Source organism: Peromyscus maniculatus, chromosome 11 (genome assembly GCF_049852395.1).
Source record: "Peromyscus maniculatus bairdii isolate BWxNUB_F1_BW_parent chromosome 11, HU_Pman_BW_mat_3.1, whole genome shotgun sequence".
In the NCBI taxonomy this organism is placed as follows: Eukaryota; Metazoa; Chordata; class Mammalia; order Rodentia; family Cricetidae; genus Peromyscus; species Peromyscus maniculatus.
Window position 1 is genome coordinate 43903349 of NC_134862.1, and position 19977 is coordinate 43923325.

Below are 19977 nucleotides of genomic sequence, written 5' to 3' on the forward strand. Positions count from 1 at the left end.
AGGCCGACATGTGGAGTTGAGGGGAAGGCCGTTTTTTTGGACCACTGGGTACAACATCTGGGTTTACAGATGAGCAAACTGAGGACCAGAGTGGGGGGTACAGCGCCCACCCCGCCTCATATCCTCCTTATCCATCTACTTCCCTTAAGTTCCTGACAGCTTCCGCCCCAACCAGGGGGTAAAGGGCCACTATGATGGGCTGTGGCATACTCACAATCCTCACCCTTATTTTCAAAGGTCCTACAGGAGCCAGGCCCTGAGTTCACATGGCCATGTGCTCTGCTGGGCCCTGCTCCAGTTATTTTGGTCACCAGCTCTCCGCTTTGTCTCCAACAACCCCCTCTTCTTGACCCCAGCTCTCTCTCTCCCGCCTCCAGGTTTACCCCTTTCCCCACCCCAAAGCCAAAGATTCTTAAAGGATGATCCTGGCTCTGAGCTCCAGATTCCAGGCGGGGATAGGATTTCCCCGTGGTTGCCTGACATGTGGTCCAAAGGCCAGCACCTCTCCCCCTCCCAGCTCATCTCTGATCTCATGTACCTCTAAACCTCTCATCCCAAGGCCCCAGTGTCTCTTCTCATACTTGTCCTGTCTCCTCTGTTCCTCTCTCCATAACAGCTCCCCCGAAGATCTCCCTGAACGTCCCGAGGTCCACAGGTATGTGGCCTCACACTCCCCACCTTGAGCTTGTCTACCCACCTGCTGTACCCTTTCTCACTTGCGACCTCACAGAGGGAGAGAAGTTCGGCCCCAAGGTCTAAGATCAGACCTTCCAAGAAGATACACCCTTGAAACCTAACTCGAGTGCTCAGCAATCTTGAACAAGTCCCTTTTCTGGGCCTCTGTTTCCTCCTGTGTAGAAGGAAGATGGACTAGCGGATCCCCAACTGCCTTGTAACTTCGATGGTCTATGATCCTGTGATCTGTTTACACCCCATTAAAAAAGCTACTGCCTCAATTAAATAGTGTGGCTTTGCACAGTGTATTTATGAATACTTACTGAAACAAATACATATTACCAAGACCCAATCCCCCACTTAGTTCCTACAAATAATTCTCAGAGACCTTGCCTCGGAAAGCGAAAGATGCAGCCTGTTTGGAGAGGCCAGGGGCTCCCCTCTCTATGCCTTCTTGAGCCTCTGTTCCCAAGCACATGAGACTCCAGAATGAGACACTTGCCTTGATTCCAGTCAAGCAACCTGGCAGCCCAGGTCAGCTCATCTGTAAGGACTAGAAAGGGTTGGAGGCCAGACTACGGTATGCAGCAGAAGGGGAAGGAACCGGGAGCAGGTGAAGGGGATTTCTGAAACCCGATGCTACCATGCAAATGAGGTCAGGCCAGCATGCAAATGGACAAAGTCAAGTTGAGATGGCCAGGGTGGGAGGCCACCAGCCTGGGTCTGAAGCCTCTGCAGGAGATCGGGGCTTCCCCTGGAGAAAGCATGACTGCCTGGGGAGGCTCCATCAGGGGCAGGGCCCCCCACATGCCCACGCAGCAGGGGTGGGGATTAAGGTTGGATGTCCTGCTGTCAGGTCCCAGCTGATGGATCACCACTGATGGCGGACACAAAGGCTGCTCTGTGCCTGGCACCAATGTGTTCCCGTCCATCAGAGGGCAGCTTGTGGGGTGCTGGGGTGTGCGGGGAAGAAAGGCCAAGGGCTACGCGTGTCTCACGGGCTGATGAGGGAATAAGGTGTCCAAAGGGCCAGCACCCCTACCGTCTGCATTGGGATTTTGAGAGCTCGGAGAAACCTGAGTGACTACACCACCTCAGTCCCAAGAGCATCTTTGCCCCACGGTGGGGCCTGGCAAACTCTCCAGTCCATCTCACTCACAATACACAAAGATGTCTACAGCCAAGGATTCACAGGGACTCAGACACACAGCTCCCAGCCCCGCCCTCACATTCGCATCCAGTGGTTGCTTCCTGCAGGCCAGAGCTGTGTCTGGTCACAGCCCTCCTCCCCACTCAGGGACCAACACAGAGCAGGTTGAACAGAGAAAGGAGAAAGTGAATCCATTTCTCCTCTGGCTTACGCCTGTGCCTTCTCTTGCCTTCTCTTCTGTCCCCCAGCACTTTCTATCTTGGAGAGTGCGGGTACACAATTACCACTCAACTGTGAGCACAGGGTGTCAGGTAGATGACATCCTGCTCGTGCCACCCAGTGCCCAGCACACAGTTTCCTGATTGAAAGAATTGGGAGGGTGACGTCCCTCCTCCAGTCCCGATCCTGTGGTCCAGGCGGTTACAGCAGACACCTGATGGAGGAGCACGAGGTTAAGCAAGTGAGGGCACAGAAGCAGAGACGTGGCGAGAACGGAGTAAGTCTTCTATTCACTGGGTGCTTCCATGTGCTGGACACACACACACACACACACACACACACACACACACACACACACGCCAGCTTGAAACATGCAGGCTTTCCCAGTCAAACCCACCCTCCTGCCCAAGTCAACAGTCCAGACCTTTACCATCTCACTCCTGACTTACTGTCAAGGGGGGTTGTGGGTAATGTGGTTTCCTTGTCTCACTTTTCAAGTCCGTCCATGCCCAGTTGGTCCTCTGATACTTACAGACTTGTTCTCAGCCACACCCCCTCACCAGAACCCTGAGATCCATACAAACCGATCAACCCACCCAGCTGATCCATCTTCTCGCCATGTCATGTCCTCATTCTGCTGGTTCCCCAAGACCCCATCCAGCACTTGTCTCCCCCCTCCACCACCCTCCCCAGAGGTTTAGCCTTCAGTGACTGAGACAGAGTCCCCCAACTAGTCCAGACTAGCCTAGAACTGGCAGTCCTCCTGCCTTGGCCTCTCCAACTATGGAATTAAAGGTGTATGCCACCATGCCCACCCATCCCATTGGCTGTGGCATTAACAGCTTGGTCCTGGAGCATTCTCTGCTGAGGAGCCAGGCTCACCAGGGTCCTGTAAGCCATCTAAGAACAAGTCCTTTCTGCTCTCAGAGGAAGAAGACAGATTAGGGGTAAGTCTGACTGGGTCCCACAAGGACAAAAAGATATCAATTTTAGATTTCCAAGGCGGCTATGGCACCCACCCGGCCCCCTTTTTTTTCAGGGCTTACAGGACTCGAGTATAAACTGAAGCAAGGTAAACTTTTGTTTGTTTCTTCTTTCTGAGGGGATGGGGAGCGTGCTGAATGCGGAGATTACTGTCTGGCCAAGTTTAGAACCCACATACTGTACTGCGCTTTGTATCCCATGAGTGAAGTCAAGAACTGAATTAAGGCCTCTCCGTGTCCCAGTGTGCTGGGGGCTCTTTCATTGTCCATCTTGTCTCCTTCCCACCTGTTCTCTCCCTCAAAGGACAGCGGCATTTTCTTGGCTCTTCCTTGTGGCTTAAGGGAGGAGAGAAAGCTGGTCCTTCAAGCCCCCCTCAGCTCTCACCTCCACCGTGAAGTGAGTCCTTCCTGAGATCCCACCACACACAACTCTATTTCCCCCGATTGTCCTGACTGCTGGTCACAATGCATCCATCTCCTCCGCCCCTGGACTGGGGAGAGCAGGATGGTTCACACGTAGTATGCAGGGTCCTGGGGAAAATCCTGACCCATGGGTAAGAGTTTTTGGATTCCTTCAGCTATGGGTCAGTAGAATAGGCTGTCATGTGACGTCCACAGGAAGGGGATTCAGGAATCAGAGGTGAGGTGAAAGAAGGTGGCCGGTGGCCCGCAGCCTGCTCTTAGAGCTGTCCTACCTGACCACCAACGCCTTGAGGTAACCACTGACTGAGGCAGCCGGGGACCAAATGGAAAGCCCCCCCCCCCCCCGTTATTCTAGAGTGTACGGTACATACAAGGTGATGACGTGAGCAGGAAGGGACAGAAGAACTTAGCCTGGTGGCCCAGGAGGGACACAGACAACATGAAGGACTCTTCTCCTTACTACCCCATCTACAGAAAGGAGTTAAGATGCTTCTAGTGTCAAAACAGGGCAGGAGACATCACTGAGAGCAAAGTACGGAGAGACGATCAAGAGTGACCAAGGAGGGAGACGGAAGGCTGAATAGCTGGAGGGGGGGGGGAGGCGGCAGTGAGGAGGCTGTGAGTTCGAATCCTCACTCAACACTGACTTCCCCTGGCCCCTACTACTTAAGAATACCCCTTAATTAAGGAGCTCTCGTGCTTCAATCTATGCCCAAGAGAACACATAAGGTCAAAACGGCTGTGGAAACCCAGGAGTTGAATCCATCTGCCCTCCTGCGTTTCTGTCTTTTGCCTCCATGGACTCTAGGGATTCACACACACATGGCCCCAAATCTGGAGTGGCCCTGCTGTGGTGGTAGGTCTTCAGGGGTCTCATGGGACTGGTGCTGTATGGTTTACGGCGCTGCCAAGCAGCGGAGAGAAGGCTAGATGGACTCGGAAGGCCGCTTCTAGCCCAAAGCCACCCCATTCTTGGGTCCTCCTGCCCCTGTCCACCACCAGCTGCCTTGGACCATGGAGAAGAGCAGGCAGGCGGCCCGGGTAGGAGTAATTGAAAGGAGCAGATGAGAGGTGGGGGGGGGGGGAATGCATCCACCCCCACCTTCCCTGCCCCACAGGGGCTGTGGAGAAATGAAAACTAATCAAATTACAGCCGACGGCCTCCCGACCCGTGCACGGGAGCTGCCTGGGCCAGGGGCAGGCTGGCAGGGTGGGGTAGGGGCACAGGAGAGGGGAGGGGAATCACATGTAATCCACTGTAAACGTCTTGATGTGCAGCAACAGCTTAGAGGTGGGCTCAGGTTTCCGTGGCGTTGGCTATATTTATCTCTGGGTCCATGCCAGCAGGGAGGGTTTAAATGGCACCCAGCAGTTGGCGTGAGGGGCTGCAGGAGCTTGGGGGCCAGTGGCAGGAACAAGTCTTTTCCGACCCGATGGAGCTGTATGAGACGTCCCCCTACTTCTACCAGGAGCCCCACTTCTACGATGGGGAAAACTACCTGCCTGTCCACCTCCAGGGCTTCGAGCCCCCAGGCTATGAGCGGACCGAGCTCAGCTTGAGCCCGGAAGCCCGAGGGCCCCTGGAAGAGAAGGGACTGGGAACCCCTGAGCACTGTCCCGGCCAGTGCCTGCCGTGGGCGTGTAAGGTGTGTAAGCGGAAGTCCGTGTCTGTGGACCGGCGGAGAGCGGCCACACTGAGAGAGAAGCGCAGACTCAAGAAGGTGAACGAGGCCTTCGAGGCCCTGAAAAGGAGCACCCTTCTGAACCCCAACCAGCGGCTGCCCAAGGTGGAGATCCTGCGCAGTGCCATCCAGTACATTGAGCGCCTCCAGGCCCTGCTCAGCTCCCTCAACCAGGAGGAGCGAGATCTCCGCTACCGAGGCGGGGGCGGGCCCCAGCCGGTGGTAAGTGGCTAGTGCACCAGTGCCAGGGCCAGGGCCAGAGGGAGGCGCCTGCTCAGCCTCGGGCCACCGGAGCTGGAACAGGTGTAAAGCGGGGCCCTGGGGAATCCCGGGACCCCCTCAGCCAGGCTGCCCAGAGGCCTCCTGTGCTCATACTGCTCCCAGACCAGACAAAGGCAGTGGATGGTAAATACAGATGGGGTGAGGTGGTCTGGCACTAGGGAGCAGAAGGGGCCCAGAAACAAGCCTGCAGTAAGGGCTTGGGTGAGCCATGAAGATGAGGCCGATTGCCATGCTTGAGTCAGCATCTAAAAGGCCAGACCCAGTGGCCAAAGAAAACTGCTTTGCCCCAAACCCACAACCTCCATGATTGAGCTGACAAAATACATTAGAATCCCCCCCCCCCCAGGCCTGCTCAGAGGTCACCATAACAAAGTTCTCCAGCTTATCACCCTTATCCCCAAAGTGAAGGCAAAATTCCCATCCTAGAAGCCAGGAAAGACCTAGAAAGTAGGGTGGGTGTCTGTGGTGAACCTTCTAGAGTGGGTGACCCACCCTGTAACCCAGGCAAAGAGATGGTATACCTGAGGATGGTAGTGGACTTGACCTTGCTTGGATCTTGGCCTGGTCTTGCAGGTGCCCAGTGAATGCAACTCCCACAGCGCCTCCTGCAGTCCAGAGTGGGGCAGTGCACTGGAGTTCGGTCCCAACCCAGGAGGTAAGTGAATCCTGACCCTGGTAGCCATGGCTCAGATCGCTCAGTCCCTCACTAGGCTGGGCTATTCCCTTACCTTATTCCATGCTCCAGTCACCTTCCCGTGGCTTTCTCAAGAACCTGCTGACCTGAGGGCCCCCAATGGTAGGCTGGAAGCCCTTTGCCTCCCGGTAGCCTTGACCAGCTAAGGAGTAGTCACAGCTTTCAACAGCTTCCCAGCTGGTGTCTGGTGGCTGACCTCAGGGAGAAGGGCCTGTCCCTGCCCCAGGGGTCTCTGGGAATTGCTGAGTCAGTGCGGCCAAACTGGGCCCAGTTCCCTGGGATACACTATCCTGGCTTCACCTTCACCCTCCAAAACCTAAGTGCATGAGAGGAGTTCGGAGAGGCAGCACACAGAAACACACACACACACACACACACACACACACACACACACACACACAGCATGGCTGGGGGAACTCCTGACTCTTGCTCACCTATCTGTCCTGGAAAACCTGTGTCATCTCAAGGGTCCCATCCCCCTTGCCCAGGAAACATTCCCCTCTTCTCCTTACAGATCATCTGCTTGCAGCTGACCCTACGGATGCCCACAACCTGCACTCACTCACCTCCATCGTGGACAGCATCACAGTGGAGGATATGTCTGTTGCCTTCCCAGACGAAACTATGCCCAACTGAGATTGTCTGCCAGGCTGGGTGTCCGTGTGAGCCCCCAAGTTGGTGACAAAGGCCACGACTTCTGCTGCAGGGGCCTTTTAAGTGAGGCTGTCCTGGTGCTAGGAAAAGAGCCCCAGACTGCCACAGCCCAGATTACCTACTCCCCATTCATGTAAGGCTAACACCCAGCCCAGCGAGGGAATGGATGCCCTCATTTAACTGACTCCTTAGAGCAGAGAGCATCCCCTTCCAAGGAAAGAAAGATGGGGTCCAGAGAACCCCCTTGTGGATGTCCCCCAATGGGGCAAACTCAGGAGCTTTTTTATTTTAATCATAATATGCCTCTAATTCCACCCCCCCAAATGAGAGACAGAGACAGCGCCCTGATCTGGACAAGCATGCACATCTGTTCCGATCTATTCCTGATGCCAGTGGCTGGGCTGGGCCTGCCCTGAGTTGAGAGAGAAGGGTGAGGAACCGCCCTGTTCCAAAGTCCCTGGGGGCCAAGCTTTTGCAGTGGAGATTGGGAACCTTCCTGTGGTTTGTGTATTGTTGTGTTGTTTTGTGTGTTGTTTGTAAAGCTACCATCTGACCAAGGTCTCCTGCGCTGATGTTGCCAGAGACAGGCAGGGTAGGGGGCGGGGCTCTTGGGGTGGCTTCTTTTGTTAACTAAGCATTGTGTGGTTTTGCCAATTTCTTTTTTTTGTAATCCTTTTGCTAACTTATTTGGATTTCCTTTTTTAAAAAACGAATAAAGACTGGTTGCTAGAAAAGTGTCTGCAATGATGTATAAGGGGGGACACTGTCAACACTGTCCCTTCCCCTGGGGGTCCATATACCCAAGGTGTGGAGGGGGGATGACTCGGGTGGATTCATGTGAATGGAGCTGTGGTCCTGAACGGGTCCTTACAGACAGGAGCCAGGTGATGCGCAGCTGGGAAAGACCCAGAGTCCTCAGAAATCCTGGGCACACCAGGGCAGTCCTACAATGCACTCTGTTGTACTTCAGACATCATTCACAGTCTGCACAGAGTGCAGGTTGTGGGCAGTCTGCTCTGACTTACGGCCCAATAGGTCCACTGAGCATGCTCACACCTTATGCTCAGGTAGGGTTAGGGTTGTAGAGCTGGGTTTGCAGGACTTTCCTCCCTCGGCCCTGTCTCTCCCCTAGATCCACATGACCTTACGTTCTACAGAGAAATAGAAGGGGGCTACACAGAGCAAGTGGACTCAGACACTGTCATTCCTTCATAGGACAAATAGCATGTCCCCTTACCACCCTCTGCCCTTCCCTCCAGGACAGGGATATTCCTGTCCCCACCTCCAGCTCAAAGATGAGGAGATTCTGCTGAGGGAGCTGGGAGTCAGAGAAGAATCAGAGGCGAAACTATGGTTGCTCCTTTTTCTTTTTTTTTTTTTCTTTCTTTCTTTTTTTTTTTTTTTTTTTTTTTTTTTTTTTTTTTTTTTTTTTTTTTTTTTTTTTTTGGTGAAACCTCTCTTTGTATGCTGCTGCGGGCCACAGGAATATATCATAAGAACTTAGCTGGTTATGGCAAAGTCACTACCTGGAGGGATCATGGAATTCCTCCAGAGGAAGCCAAATCCCAAGGAGTTTTTGGTGTTACTTGGCTTGTTATATATCAGCTGTCTTCTGTTATGAAAATCATGTGTGCCTTCATAGTTTTCCCAATTGACTTTTTCCTAAGAAGGGCTAACAGTGTAGACTGATCACTCTCTGGACATACACATTCCAGGTATTTGGAGAACAGCCTCAGGAAAGGCTTTCTCTGGAATCAGATTATCTCCCTTGGCCACTTTCAAGGACTACAGGAAACACCACCCAGGTGGGCGCCCATTGTTAGTCCCAGGTGGACTAACAATGATAACAGCCCACATGCAAGTCTCCTGAGGTAAATTCCACAAGGAGACACCGCCTAGGAGAGGTGGACGTTAAGTAATAGCTTTACACAATTTAGCTCGGACCTCCCTTTTATACCGAGACTTCCAGGAGGCAGGGAGAAGAGAGAAGAAAATGGAAGAACTAGATGGGTAAGAACTTGAGAGGAACAAACTGAGATGGGAAAGAAGTAGATTGAAGGGCTACAGGAGAGTACTAGAGGAACGAGATGGAAGATGAGGAAGAGCCAGATGGGGAAGAACAAGATGAAGTAGAACGAGAAGAGGAGAGAGGAGACGGGAGAGGAGATGATATGGGAAGGAACAAAGTGGATGAGAACCTAGAAGGGGCAGAACTAGATGAAGGAATTAAGATAGAACCTAGAGGGGATCGTAGACAAATGTAGAGAGAAATCAGGCTAAAGATGACCTAAATATGAGAGCAGAATATAAGCTTATAACTGTCACAGAATAATAAAGTATATGGACTAAGGAGTTTCGTGTACATAGATTCATTTCTTTTCATCAAAGATTAATTATCAGCTAGTTGTAGATTCTTCCCGGGCCCTGGGAGGGGACTATCGAGGGGCTGGACCCCCATAGTCCTCGATAGTATGCCAGTAATCATTCCTGGGATTGGTAATTTAAAAAGCCTAAAAACAATGCTTAGCATGGGAAAACAACACCATACTGTCTCCTGTCACAGGCATGCCTTCTATCCCCCCTGACAAAAAGCATTTGGATTCTTTGCTAACAAGCTGAGAGTTAACATTTACTACAGTCAATAAATATAACAGCATCATTTTGGGTCAGTAGAATTGTGTCCTTGTCTCCCCAAGGTCTCGGCTTGATGAGTTAAAAATGCTGCTGTCTCCCAGGTTACCCTCCCACTCTTCCTCTTGGGATGTCTCCTTTTGATGGGTTTGCCATCCACCTCCCAGTGTTTCATTTGCCCAGTGGTCTCCAGGAAGTTGTCCTGGTCAGATGCATCTGGGTGATGGTTGCTCCTTTTTCAAAGACTAGCTTCCCAAGGGGAGAAGGTGGGTGGGAAACTGAGAGCGAAGATCACGGCTGGAGATGGTGTGAGGATGAACAGAAGAGTCCAAAGGCCCTGGAATGGGAATGGACCAAGAACACCGACTTCAACTTTACTCATTCCAGCCCTGTCATGCCATTGGTCTGGTTTACTGCAGATCATTTCCAAACCGCTGCAGGCAGGGATTCAGTACATGGTACATCCCGGGCCCTCTGCAGTTCTCCGGGGCCCTTTGGCAACTGACTCGAGCCAGTTGAAGAGAGCGGATGCTGATGGTCACTCTACACTTGCTCAAGCTCAGCTGGGCCCCTCCCCAACTGCCTTCCCAACCTTACCTGGAAAACTATACCTAAAGACAGGATGAGGGAGACGTGGCAGAGCTTTGGGAACATGGAGAGAGTGAGAAGGTAGAAAAGGTAGGTCCCATCAAAGTCTGTGTGTCTCAAATAAGCAACCATTCATCCTGAGTCGTGGGATTTTCTTCTTTTTGAGTTTGTGTCTTTGAATTACAGTTTCCCAGATAGCCTGGAGAGGAATATCTCAGTCTAGCCTTGATCTATTGTCCAACATCTCAGTCTAGCCTTGACCTACTGTCCTTGAGGTGAAGTAAGTGTCTGCATCACCACACCTTACCACTAATCTAGTGTGCTCTCCTTACAGCCACCAAAACACTCAACTACGAAACCAAAAAGGGCCCTTCTGAGAGTTATGTCCTCCATCCCAGTGCCTCCCAGTGTTCTTAGGTGGATAGTACCCCACTGCCTTCAGTTGTGATGCTGGGTCTATCCCTTGCCCTCTCAGGCCCCTCCAAGGGTCTAGCGCTGGCTAACAGTAAGGGCACTCAATGAATACCAGGGAGCTCGTGGCCTCTGGGATTGCTGGATATAGCGTTCAAGCCCGTGCTTTCCAGTTATGTCAACTGGAAACTGAGGTGCATATCCCCCCTTGAAAGAACAGCAATGGTCACTGGAGTCAGCGGAGTCACTGGAGAGCCCTGCACTGGCAGGTGTAATCATGGCTTGCAAGTCCTCAAGTCACAATACGACAGCACAGCGCAGATGTGAATGACTAACTCTGCCACACAGGAGCCCAGAGTAGTTTCACAAAATGTTATTAAGCGTAAGGGTTTCCTTAAATTAACAAATTCGCCACCTTGACAATAGAATTACAGATAACACTCATGTTAATGAATAATGAGGTGGCGTTCTTTAGGGAAATTAACTTAAATTCCCTCAATCAGTGGAAGTAAGTACAATAAATCAAACTGGGTTAATCAAATGTTGCCTAATAATGGACTTTAAGGAATCCACAAGAATGAAAACGCAAGAATTACTTAAAACTGGCATACCAATTGTTAGTGTGCATATAGGAACTTCCTGGTGTTTGGCTAATTATTATGAATTACAGGATGCTTATTAAAGTACCATCTGTGCCCTCCAGTAAACATTCTTAGTGTCTAACTTCCCAGAAAACCTTCCCACTAGTGACTGCAGGTGTGCTAGGTGGTTGGGGCAACTGGTGTGGAAGAACAGTGGTAGGAGAGGAGTCCTCTCAACTCAGGTGTCTGCTCCATGGAAGAAATGCCACCCCATTATCCCCTAACATGTCATGCCCTGTGTTCTTTAGTTTCCTGGTTTCTAAGGCCCAAACCGGGGCACAGATGCCTAAGGGGAGCTAGAGCTCCCAGTGAAGTTGGCTAAAGAAGCCCAGTTCAGGCCTTGATAGGAACGTGTGTCACCGCCATTTGATGTCCCTCCTCCTACATTCTCTCAGCTGTGGGTGGCCGCCCAGACCCAGACTCCTTGTCTCTCACTCTGTTTAGAACATTTCCAGAGAGAGCAGAGGAAAACCTTCTAAGGACCCTTCCTTGGAAAGATTCTTCCCTGTTTTCTCCAAATGCCAAAGAATCATGATGCTAAAGCTGGGCAGCAGCCGGGCGTTGGTGGCGCACGCCTTTAATCCCAGCACTCGGGAGGCAGAGCCAGGCGGATCTCTGTGAGTTCGAGGCCAGCCTGGGCTACCAAGTGAGCTCCAGGAAAGGCGCAAAGCTACACAGAGAAACCCTGTCTTGAAAAAACCAAAAAAAAAAAAAAAAAAAAAAAAAAAAAAAGCTGGGCAGCAGTGGTGCACACCTTTAATCCCAGGCAAGCAGATTTCTGTGAGTTCCAGGCCAGCCTGCTCTACAGAGCAAGTTCCAGGACAGCCAGGGCTACACAAAGAAACCCTGTCTCAAAAAAAAAAAAAAAAAAAAGAAAAGAAAAGAAAGAAGGAAGGAAGGAAGGAAGGAAGGAAGGAAGGAAGGAAGGAAGGAAGGAGAGAGTGGGAGGGAGGGACGGAGGAAGGGAGGGAGAGAGGGGGGAGGGAGGGAGGGAGGGAGGGAAGAAGAAGGAAGGAAGGAAGGAAGGAAGGAAGGAAGGAAGGAAGGAAGGAAGGAAGGAAGGAAGGAAGGAAGGAAGGTGAAACATGATGTTAATAGGGTCTTATCTGGAGCCCAGCATGCTTGAATACCCATTTCCATACAGGACTGCTCTTTCTAGATCCCCAACCTAGTGGCTGGCAACACTGGGAAGTCGTGGCTCTCTGGACCCGTCAGACCTCTCTCCTGTAGCCCGGCTACTACAGCTCATCAGTTCCTCCCTTGACCATGAGCGGTGGGGGCACTGAGCGGCTTGCAGACACATCTCACCTCTCTTGGCCTTGCCTGGGCTCTGCCTGAGTTAGTATCTGGCTCTCTTCCTGTCACCTGTGCCCATGGACTCTGTCATTCCCGTCTCATCGGTGTTTGGGGCACCAGTGGCTATGGAAGGGACACAAGAATGCTGTATGTGTCACACCACACGGTTCGTCACTCAGATGAGTGGACGGATGACCCCAGGATGATTCACGGACGCCAAGGGCCACTTGCGTGGTTACCAACAAAGGTATGAGGGAAAGAGAATTAGGATGGCTGGAGAAATCATGATGCTCTCTCTTAGAAGTAGCAGTTAAGCTGCCGAGCACTCGGGGGCGCTAGGTCAGGAATTTACCATGCAGTTTACAGTTACGGACAGCACACTGGACTCCGAGGTAGGCTTGAAACCCATGTCTTTCCCAAGGTGCGTGATCTTAGCCTGACAATTCCGTTATATAAGGTGACAGTGATGCCACACTGCTGGCTTGTGAGGATTAGGTTAATTAACTCATTAATTTGATTACTACAAGTTAATCTGCCTACTACAAGTTATAATTTGGATGTTGGGGCTTCTTCCAAATTCATATTCAGCTCATGTTTGGGGCTGGATAAAAGCGGTTAGGATGGCTTGCTGCTCTGTCACCAAGACCCAAGCTTGGACCCCAGCACCTGCATCAAGCAGCTCACAAATGTTGTACTTCCAGCTCCAAGGGCCCCGTGTGTCTTCTGGCCTCCACTGGAACCCACACACACATGTGCACATTCACACTTAGATTTTTTTTAAAAAATTGTTTCAATCTTTAAAATATCTAATCCCTAGTGCAATATTATTAACAGACAGGTCTTCTGAAGGCGATTAGGACATGAGAGCTGTGCCCTCGTGAATGGTGTTAGTGTCCTTATGTAAAGGCCTCGCAGCCTGTTTATCCTTGTTTCCCTTCAACCTTTTCTAGCACATGAGAACACCTTGACAAAGTACCATGTCTGAAGACTGGACCCTCATCAGACATTAACTCTGCCAGTGGCTTGCCTTTAGACTTCTCAAACTCCAATACTGTGAGAAACACATTTCTGTTGATTAAAAACGACCCGTGTAAGGTTATTTTGCAATAGCGGCAGGAACAGGCAAGGGTCTGGCACACAGCAGTACTCAGGGATTTGTCAGCGTTTATTAATAATAACCCTCTCAGCCATTCCCCAAGATGAGGTCAGTCGATTCGCTCATTCATTGTAGGGATCAAAGAGACTGACCTAAGGAGCGCTGTCACAGCCCCGTCACAGCCCAGGGCCATAGACAGTCACGGAGACAAGGTGTACACATGTACACCTGTAGAGTGGGCGTGGAGCGGAAGGACGTCGGCTGCCTCGCTCTGCCGCAGCGCCAGCCATTGCCTCCCGTGAGAGACTTGGAAGGGAGTTGAAGGGCCAAAGCTTCAGAGGTAAGGAAAAGAGCACTGAGCTGTCTTCTGGAGGACGCGACATTTCTGACTAGGCAGACTCAAACTGGGGGGAAGAGGAGAGGGCCAGGGATCCCAGTCATGAATAGCTTCTTCTGGAGGCAGTGAAGACCCCCTGTGGTGGTTTAAAGGAGAATGGCACCACCCAGTGGTGGTGGTGGTAGAGGCAGCACACGCCTTTACTCCCAGGCAGAGGCAGGCGGATTTCTGTGAGTTTGAGCCCAGACTGCTCTACAGAGCAGAGTAAGTTTCAGGAGAGCCAGGGCTGCTACACAGAGAAACCCGTCTCAAAAAAAAAAAAAAAAAAAATGCCCCCCATAGTCTCATATATTTGAATGGTTGGTCCCCAGCTGGTGGAACTGTTTGGGAAGGATTAGGAGGTGTGGCCTCATTGGAGGAGGTGTGTCAAGGAGGGCAGGCAGGCTTTGAGGCTTTAAAAGCCCATGCCACCCAGTGAGCTGTCTCTCTGCCTCTTAGTTGTCTCAATATTAAGCTACTTCTCCAGTGTCTGCCTGCCTGCCTGCCCTGCTTCCACACTCCCCGCCATGATAGTCATGGACTCTAACCCTCTGAAGCTGTAAGCAAGCACCCAGTTGAATGTTTTTTTTTTTTTTTTTCCCATAAATTGCCTTGGTCATGGTATCTTATCACAGCAACCAAAAAGTAACTAAGACAGCTCCTGGAAGTTGGGCAGCAGCAGTGACTCCAGGCTCAGCGGGAAAGGACCCAAGTGGAGGAAGCCTGGGCAGATGAATAAAGATGAGAAAACGAACCAGCCTGATACCAGGCTTCTCACCCGTTCACCTTGTTCTATAAACCCTTGGTACACGCCACCCAAACCCTAACGTTCCCATCAATCCCACGAGTGCGTGATAAACAGAAGGGTATTGCCTGTGTGCTCAAAACTCTGATACTTCCTCCCCAGAGCACAGCCACCTAAGGTCTGCGAAGGGAGCTGGACACATCAGGTGAACGAAGTGCTTAATAAAGAAATGGAAGCCGTTTGTACATTGTCTTAAAACCAGGTTGTTTATTGGTACGTACACACCCACTCACACCCACACACACACCCACGCACACTCCCACACGCACTCCTGAAGCACTGAGCCAATACAGTACTGAGAAGGGACCTGGTGAGACACAGGAGGCTGGCAAGGAGAGCTCAGGTCACGGGTGACTCTCCAGAAAAAAAAAAAAATACATACATACATATATATTGACTGTGAGGCGAGGGGTACACCATGACCGCAGCCTTCCATCACTGCATGCGGATCCCCTGGTCCATCCGCCCTGCTGGCCCTGAATGCACCTGGCTCCCCAGCTGCTACCTCTGACATGGAAAATCATGATAGGGTCACGTGGTAGAGAAGGGGCAGGGCTGACGCCCCCCACATGGCTAGTCCACGGAGAGTCCTTAGAAGGAGTCAGGTGGTGTCTTCCAGCTCAACTCCTTCCATTTTAGGATGCTGGTACTTCCCTGTAACTCCAGAGCTCACAGTTGGGTTTTCTTTCTCTCTACCCAATTCACGTCCTCCTCAACTGTTCCCCATCTCCATTCCCAGCAGCCTGACTGGTAGGCAAGCAGAAACAATGGGATGGAGAACAGGTAGTCGCCTGCCCCAGCCCAGGTGAGCCCATTCAGTCATCCCGTTAGTCAAGCTTTCCTCTCCTGGGCAACAGCACAAAGCTCTAAGCCCTTTTCAGACACGGAGTTCTGGCTCGTTTCTCCACCTGCTAGCCTAGCCCCTGTTCAGGATCCCAGTGGATGGATGAGATGGCAAGCCAGCTACTCCACTCACCTACAGGATGGCACTGTACTGCCTTCTCCAGCAAACACCATCCAGGCACTTCCTTTCCTCTTCCATTAAGTATCAGGTTCTATGGACCCACCCTGATATGAGGTCCTGAGCTTTCCTAAGGCTAAGAAATGGGTCTGGAAGAGGAGGTGATTGACATTCCTCATAAATCTGTCCTGCCCCACCATGCTGCCAGAAAAGCATCTAAAATCGTGGAGAGGGAGGAGATCAAGAATTTCTTGAATAGACAGCTGACCCCAAAAGAATCCTAAAGGAGGACTGGGGGGCCTAAGGACACGAAAGGGAGACTGCCTCAAGCCACATTAAATATCCTGGACCTGGGACACGATTGGCTAAAGGATACCTCCCCCTCCTCCCTTTCAGAGCAGAGTCAACAGTTCACAATCTGATCCATTCAGTCCGGTAGCAGCTCTCTGCTTGTGGCTGGGGCTGGAGCGTTCCCAGTGCCCTTTGCGCTTAGGTAGTAAGGCCATCTTCCGCTCTCCTAGTTTACCTGACTGCACCTCCTACTGAGCAAGGCGCTGAAGACTTTGCCTTGCCCTCACCCTTGGCCCAAAGCTCCGGGTCCGTTTCTCCCACATATTTGGGATGCGTCACCAGCTTGGGCTCAGAGTTTCTACCTTCGTCTTTCTCAGTTCCCCTCCTGGCTTGCCCTGGAGGGGCTCGGGTATTCTACACCCCCCATGGCCCCCAAGCAAGACTTGGAGGCTGGAGCTACAGACACTGGTGACGGGGTTTGGGGAAGAGTGGGTGATACTGTGAAAAGGGATACCAAAACCACTCAGACCATCTGGCGCGGCCAGAGTGGAGGGGACCAAAGGCCACTTAGTCCAAGCAGGACGGAGTCCGAAATGGCCTTTTATTGGAAGGGCCATCTCAGTCCTTGGCCTGGGATCGTGAGCCTGATGAACCCATAAGTAAGTGGTAACACGCTCACTCGGTGCTGCCCTTCTGTCCCTCCCACAGAATTCCAAGCACCAACAACCTGGGTGCCGCATCACACAGGAGACCTTGGCCACATCCACCGGAGACTTAGAAAAGGGGCACGAAGTAGGACTCGGATGGTGGGATGCCAAAGGAGTGGATGAGCATATTCTGAGATCCCGGGCAACTGGAAAGTCACAGAGGAGAGACTGGGAGCCAAGGGAGAAAGGGAACAAGCAGGAGGGGTCAGGGCCGGCTGAGCCTGCGAAACCAGGACACCCACCCTGGGGGCTGCGGCTAGTCCCGGAAGGCGGAGAGCATGTGTCCGTAGAGATAGTGGGAGTGAGCTAAGAGAGAAGAGAGAGACGGATCTGTAAGTGGAGGTGGTCCTGGGGGCGGGCAGCAGGTAGGTGCGGCATGCGGCCAAGCACGAAGCGAAGCGGGAAGGGCAAGCCGGGCGGTGCTGCAGCGAGGGTGCGGCGGCGGCGGCAGGGCGGGCCGGGGCGGAGGCAAGGCGGGCGAGCGCAGCCACGGCCAGGCCCACTTACCCCGAGCCGGGGGCGCACCCCCGTCAGACCCGGGGCGGGAGGGTGGGGGGTCAGCAGGAGTAGGTCCGGACCGTGGAGGGCTCCAGTCTCTGCGCCCCCGCCGTCCCGGCTGGCAGGAGTCGGCAGCGGCGGGAGAACACACAGAGCGCGGGTTAGTGCGCGCCCCACCGCAGCGTTAGTGCAGCGCAGCCTCGGCCTCGCCCCTCTCCAGCCCGCTCGGCCCCAGGGTGCGGCGGGGAGGGCGCCCGCGGCCAGCCCCGCACTCACCTTCCGGCATGATCTTCTTGGGCGGGGCGGGTGGGGGCTGCAGCGGGCCCAGCGTGGACACACGGAAGCCCACCGGGAGGGTCTCTGCCGAGGTGCCCAGCATGCCACCACTGTGGTGATCCCGGGGCCGGAAGCGTTTCCTCCAGGAGGGTGCTCGACGGAACACCTTCTCTTCCCCCTGCACCAAGGGGCATATTGGAGTTGCCGCCCCAGGCCCTGAAGCCCTGAGGGGTATCACCTCCCTCTCTAGCTCTGTGTTTTCTCCTGTAAGACGAATGGAAGCTACAGGGGATGACTACAAGTGGCCTCTCACACAAGATCCAGAAGGAGGTCCCCCCCCCCATCGGGTCTGGTCCAACGACCAACTCCATTGCTCTACTCCCCCCTCCCCCAATCTTCCCAAACTGAGCTGGGAGAGTCCACTGCTTTTTCAAAATATTTCTCTTTTCAGGCTCCCTGTGGGAAGTCTGGTCAGCCCAGCATTGCTCTCCTGTCCTCCTCGGGCCTCAGGAAAGATACTACCCAGGTTGACAGAAAAACACTGCCAGGGATCATGACTTCTAGGTTGCCACTCTTGGTTCAGGTGAATTACTAGCGACATGACCTCTCCGGGCCTCAGTTTTCTTATCTGTCAAACGGGAATTCCAACATCTGCCTCACCTATTTCTCAGGCTACCTACTCCAGTGGGACCGGAACAGACCATGATGGGTCAGACAGACAAGCAGAGAGAGACATGGATATAGGCCACCCATCCCACCCTTCAGAGCCACGGTTTAGTGCCTTGTAGCCAAGCCTCGTCTTCCACCTTGGTGTTTTCAGAACTGTACAGACCGCACGATATGGGTAGAGTGAGCAGGAACGGGGCCACTGACCCCCGTTTTTACCTGAACGACTCCTCCCATGCCTAGTGCCCTGGGATTTGTAATTGTGCCCTTGGAGTGACGCATGCTCTAATCGCTTCTAACCCTCTGTCGTAAGGCCTGTCCCCGAAGCATTTTACATGCATTTACAAGATTGTTTCGTTACTTTCTTCCCTCATCCCCTCCCCTTGCTCCCCTCAGTCCCTGCATTCTCTACTCCCTTCTGTCATCTTCTCCTTTCTCTCTGTCATGCTCTACGCTCCGTGGAGCAAAATGCATGATTCTTTTTGTTGTCCCAAAGAATGCATTCCCTGATCCTGGGTGGGGTCTGGGGATGCTGTCTGCCTCAGTAACTGTTAAATGAATGGATAGCTGGAGTCCCCTTCCTTAATTTAGCAAGGTCTGGAGATGGAGAACCTAAAAATAAACATGAGTGGGGTGGGGGTGCACCTGCCATGGTACATCTGTGGAACCTGGAGGACAGACAACACTGTAGAGTTGGATATCTCTTTCTACCTCTCTATAGGTTCCAGAGATCAAACCCAGGCCATCTGGCCTGTACAGCAAGAGTCTTTCCCTGCTACGCCACCTCATCGGTCCTGGGCTCTTTTTTAACTTGCTCAAAGCGTGGTCAGGTAAGGCACACTGACTGGCAGGAGAAGGAAGAGAGTGCTGGCATCAGAGTCTTCCCCGAACCCAAAGGGAAGAAGGCCTGACAGAACGAAGGTCAAAGGGCAGCTGCTGCAGGCCAGAAGGGCTGGAAAGATGGCTTGGATGTAAACGGAAGAGTGAAGCGACAGCGATCTGGGGTGACAAAAGCCTGAGGTTTTGTTTCGCAGAGAGGAGCAGAGAGCAGGGCTGTCACTCAGCTGCTGTCACTCGGCTGCACCTCAGCAGAGCATGTCTTCAAACGCCACACAACTGGAGGACAGGCTGCAATCTCACCAAGCACGGAGAGACATAGCGGGACCTGAGACACCCCAAAGATACGGCCTCTCGGGAAGACCTTTGACCCTGCATGGTTGAGAAGGCTGAGCCTTGAGGTGGAAGGTGCTAGAAGTTTAACACCGGCTTTTGGTTTTTATACCGGAAATGATTTTCACAGAGACTTCCTCACGGCCTACTGATGCCCAACAACATGCCTCCCCACCCCTTACCATTCCCCACCCCTGCTGGCTCTCCTTCCCTTGGGCCAGCCACCACTCCTCAGCCCTGGGGTAGCAGGAGATCTCATGAACCTCAATCCACCAACCAGCAATGACCAAGGCTCTAAACTCATATCCAGGTACTCACGTCATCCAACTTCCTGTCTGTGCCCAAGGCCAACAGGTTATTGAACTCTCTCTCCATCACTTGACGGGCCTGAAACCCACACAGTAAGAGGAAGAAAGAGGGTCAACAATATTTTTGGTATCTTTCTCTTTTAAAATTTACATTAATTCAGTTTTTATTTGTATGTGTGTGTGTGTGTGTGTGTGTGTGTGTGTATGTGCGCGCGCGCGCGCACTGTGGAGGTTAGAAAAGAACTTTCAAGAATTGTTTCTCTCTTTTCACCATGCAGGTCCCAGGGATCAAACTCAGGTCATCAGGCTTGGTGACAAGCTCTTCTATCCACTGAGTCATCTCATCCCCGCCCCCCTTAATGGCATCTTTCAACTGTTTCCTAGAGCCTGAGGGCAGAGATGGGAGGCAGGGATTAGTGCACTTGGCCTATTAGGAGCCTCACACACCTTCCTGAGGCTACTACTTCAAATAAATCACTAATAGTTTCCTGCTA

The 19977-nt window shown here is 52.5% G+C and overlaps 2 protein-coding genes across 5 annotated transcripts in view; one reads left to right on the top strand and one right to left on the bottom strand.

Moving 5' to 3' along the window:
* The first annotated feature begins 4767 nt into the window (after positions 1-4767).
* Myog (myogenin) lies at positions 4768-7490 on the top strand. The gene is made up of 3 exons (XM_006982470.4): positions 4768-5354; positions 5988-6069; positions 6623-7490. Exons 1-3 carry the CDS (start codon positions 4809-4811, stop codon positions 6742-6744), a joined length of 750 nt encoding a protein of 249 aa, XP_006982532.2. The 5' UTR covers positions 4768-4808; the 3' UTR covers positions 6745-7490.
* A 7298-nt stretch (positions 7491-14788) lies between these two features.
* Ppfia4 (PPFI scaffold protein A4) overlaps positions 14789-19977 on the bottom strand; it is a 47938-nt gene continuing 42749 nt past the window's right edge. Inside the window, exons 27-30 of one of the 4 annotated variants that reach the window (XR_001578829.3) lie at positions 19494-19562; positions 17340-17517; positions 17073-17181; positions 14789-16871 (exon numbers count right to left, since the gene is read on the bottom strand). Coding sequence is in view for 2 of the 4 variants with exons in the window: in XM_076547441.1 (XP_076403556.1) it covers positions 16822-16871; positions 17340-17517; positions 19494-19562 (297 nt within the window). In the remaining 2 variants the exon portion in view is untranslated. The remainder of the gene's footprint in view (positions 16872-17072; positions 17182-17339; positions 17518-19493; positions 19563-19977) is intronic. The other 3 variants (XR_013043270.1, XM_076547441.1, XM_076547442.1) reach the window with 3 other exon arrangements.

What these genes read in the sequence shown, in the direction of transcription:
- Myog (XM_006982470.4), top strand. Translation starts at nt 4,809, where the DNA reads ATGGCACCCAGCAGTTGGCGTGAGGGGCTGCAGGAGCTTGGGGGCCAG. An exon ending in GGGGCGGGCCCCAGCCGGTG is followed by an intron (nt 5,355 to 5,987) that starts GTAAGTGGCTAG and finishes CTGGTCTTGCAG; the next exon opens with GTGCCCAGTGAATGCAACTC. An exon ending in GTTCGGTCCCAACCCAGGAG is followed by an intron (nt 6,070 to 6,622) that starts GTAAGTGAATCC and finishes TTCTCCTTACAG; the next exon opens with ATCATCTGCTTGCAGCTGAC.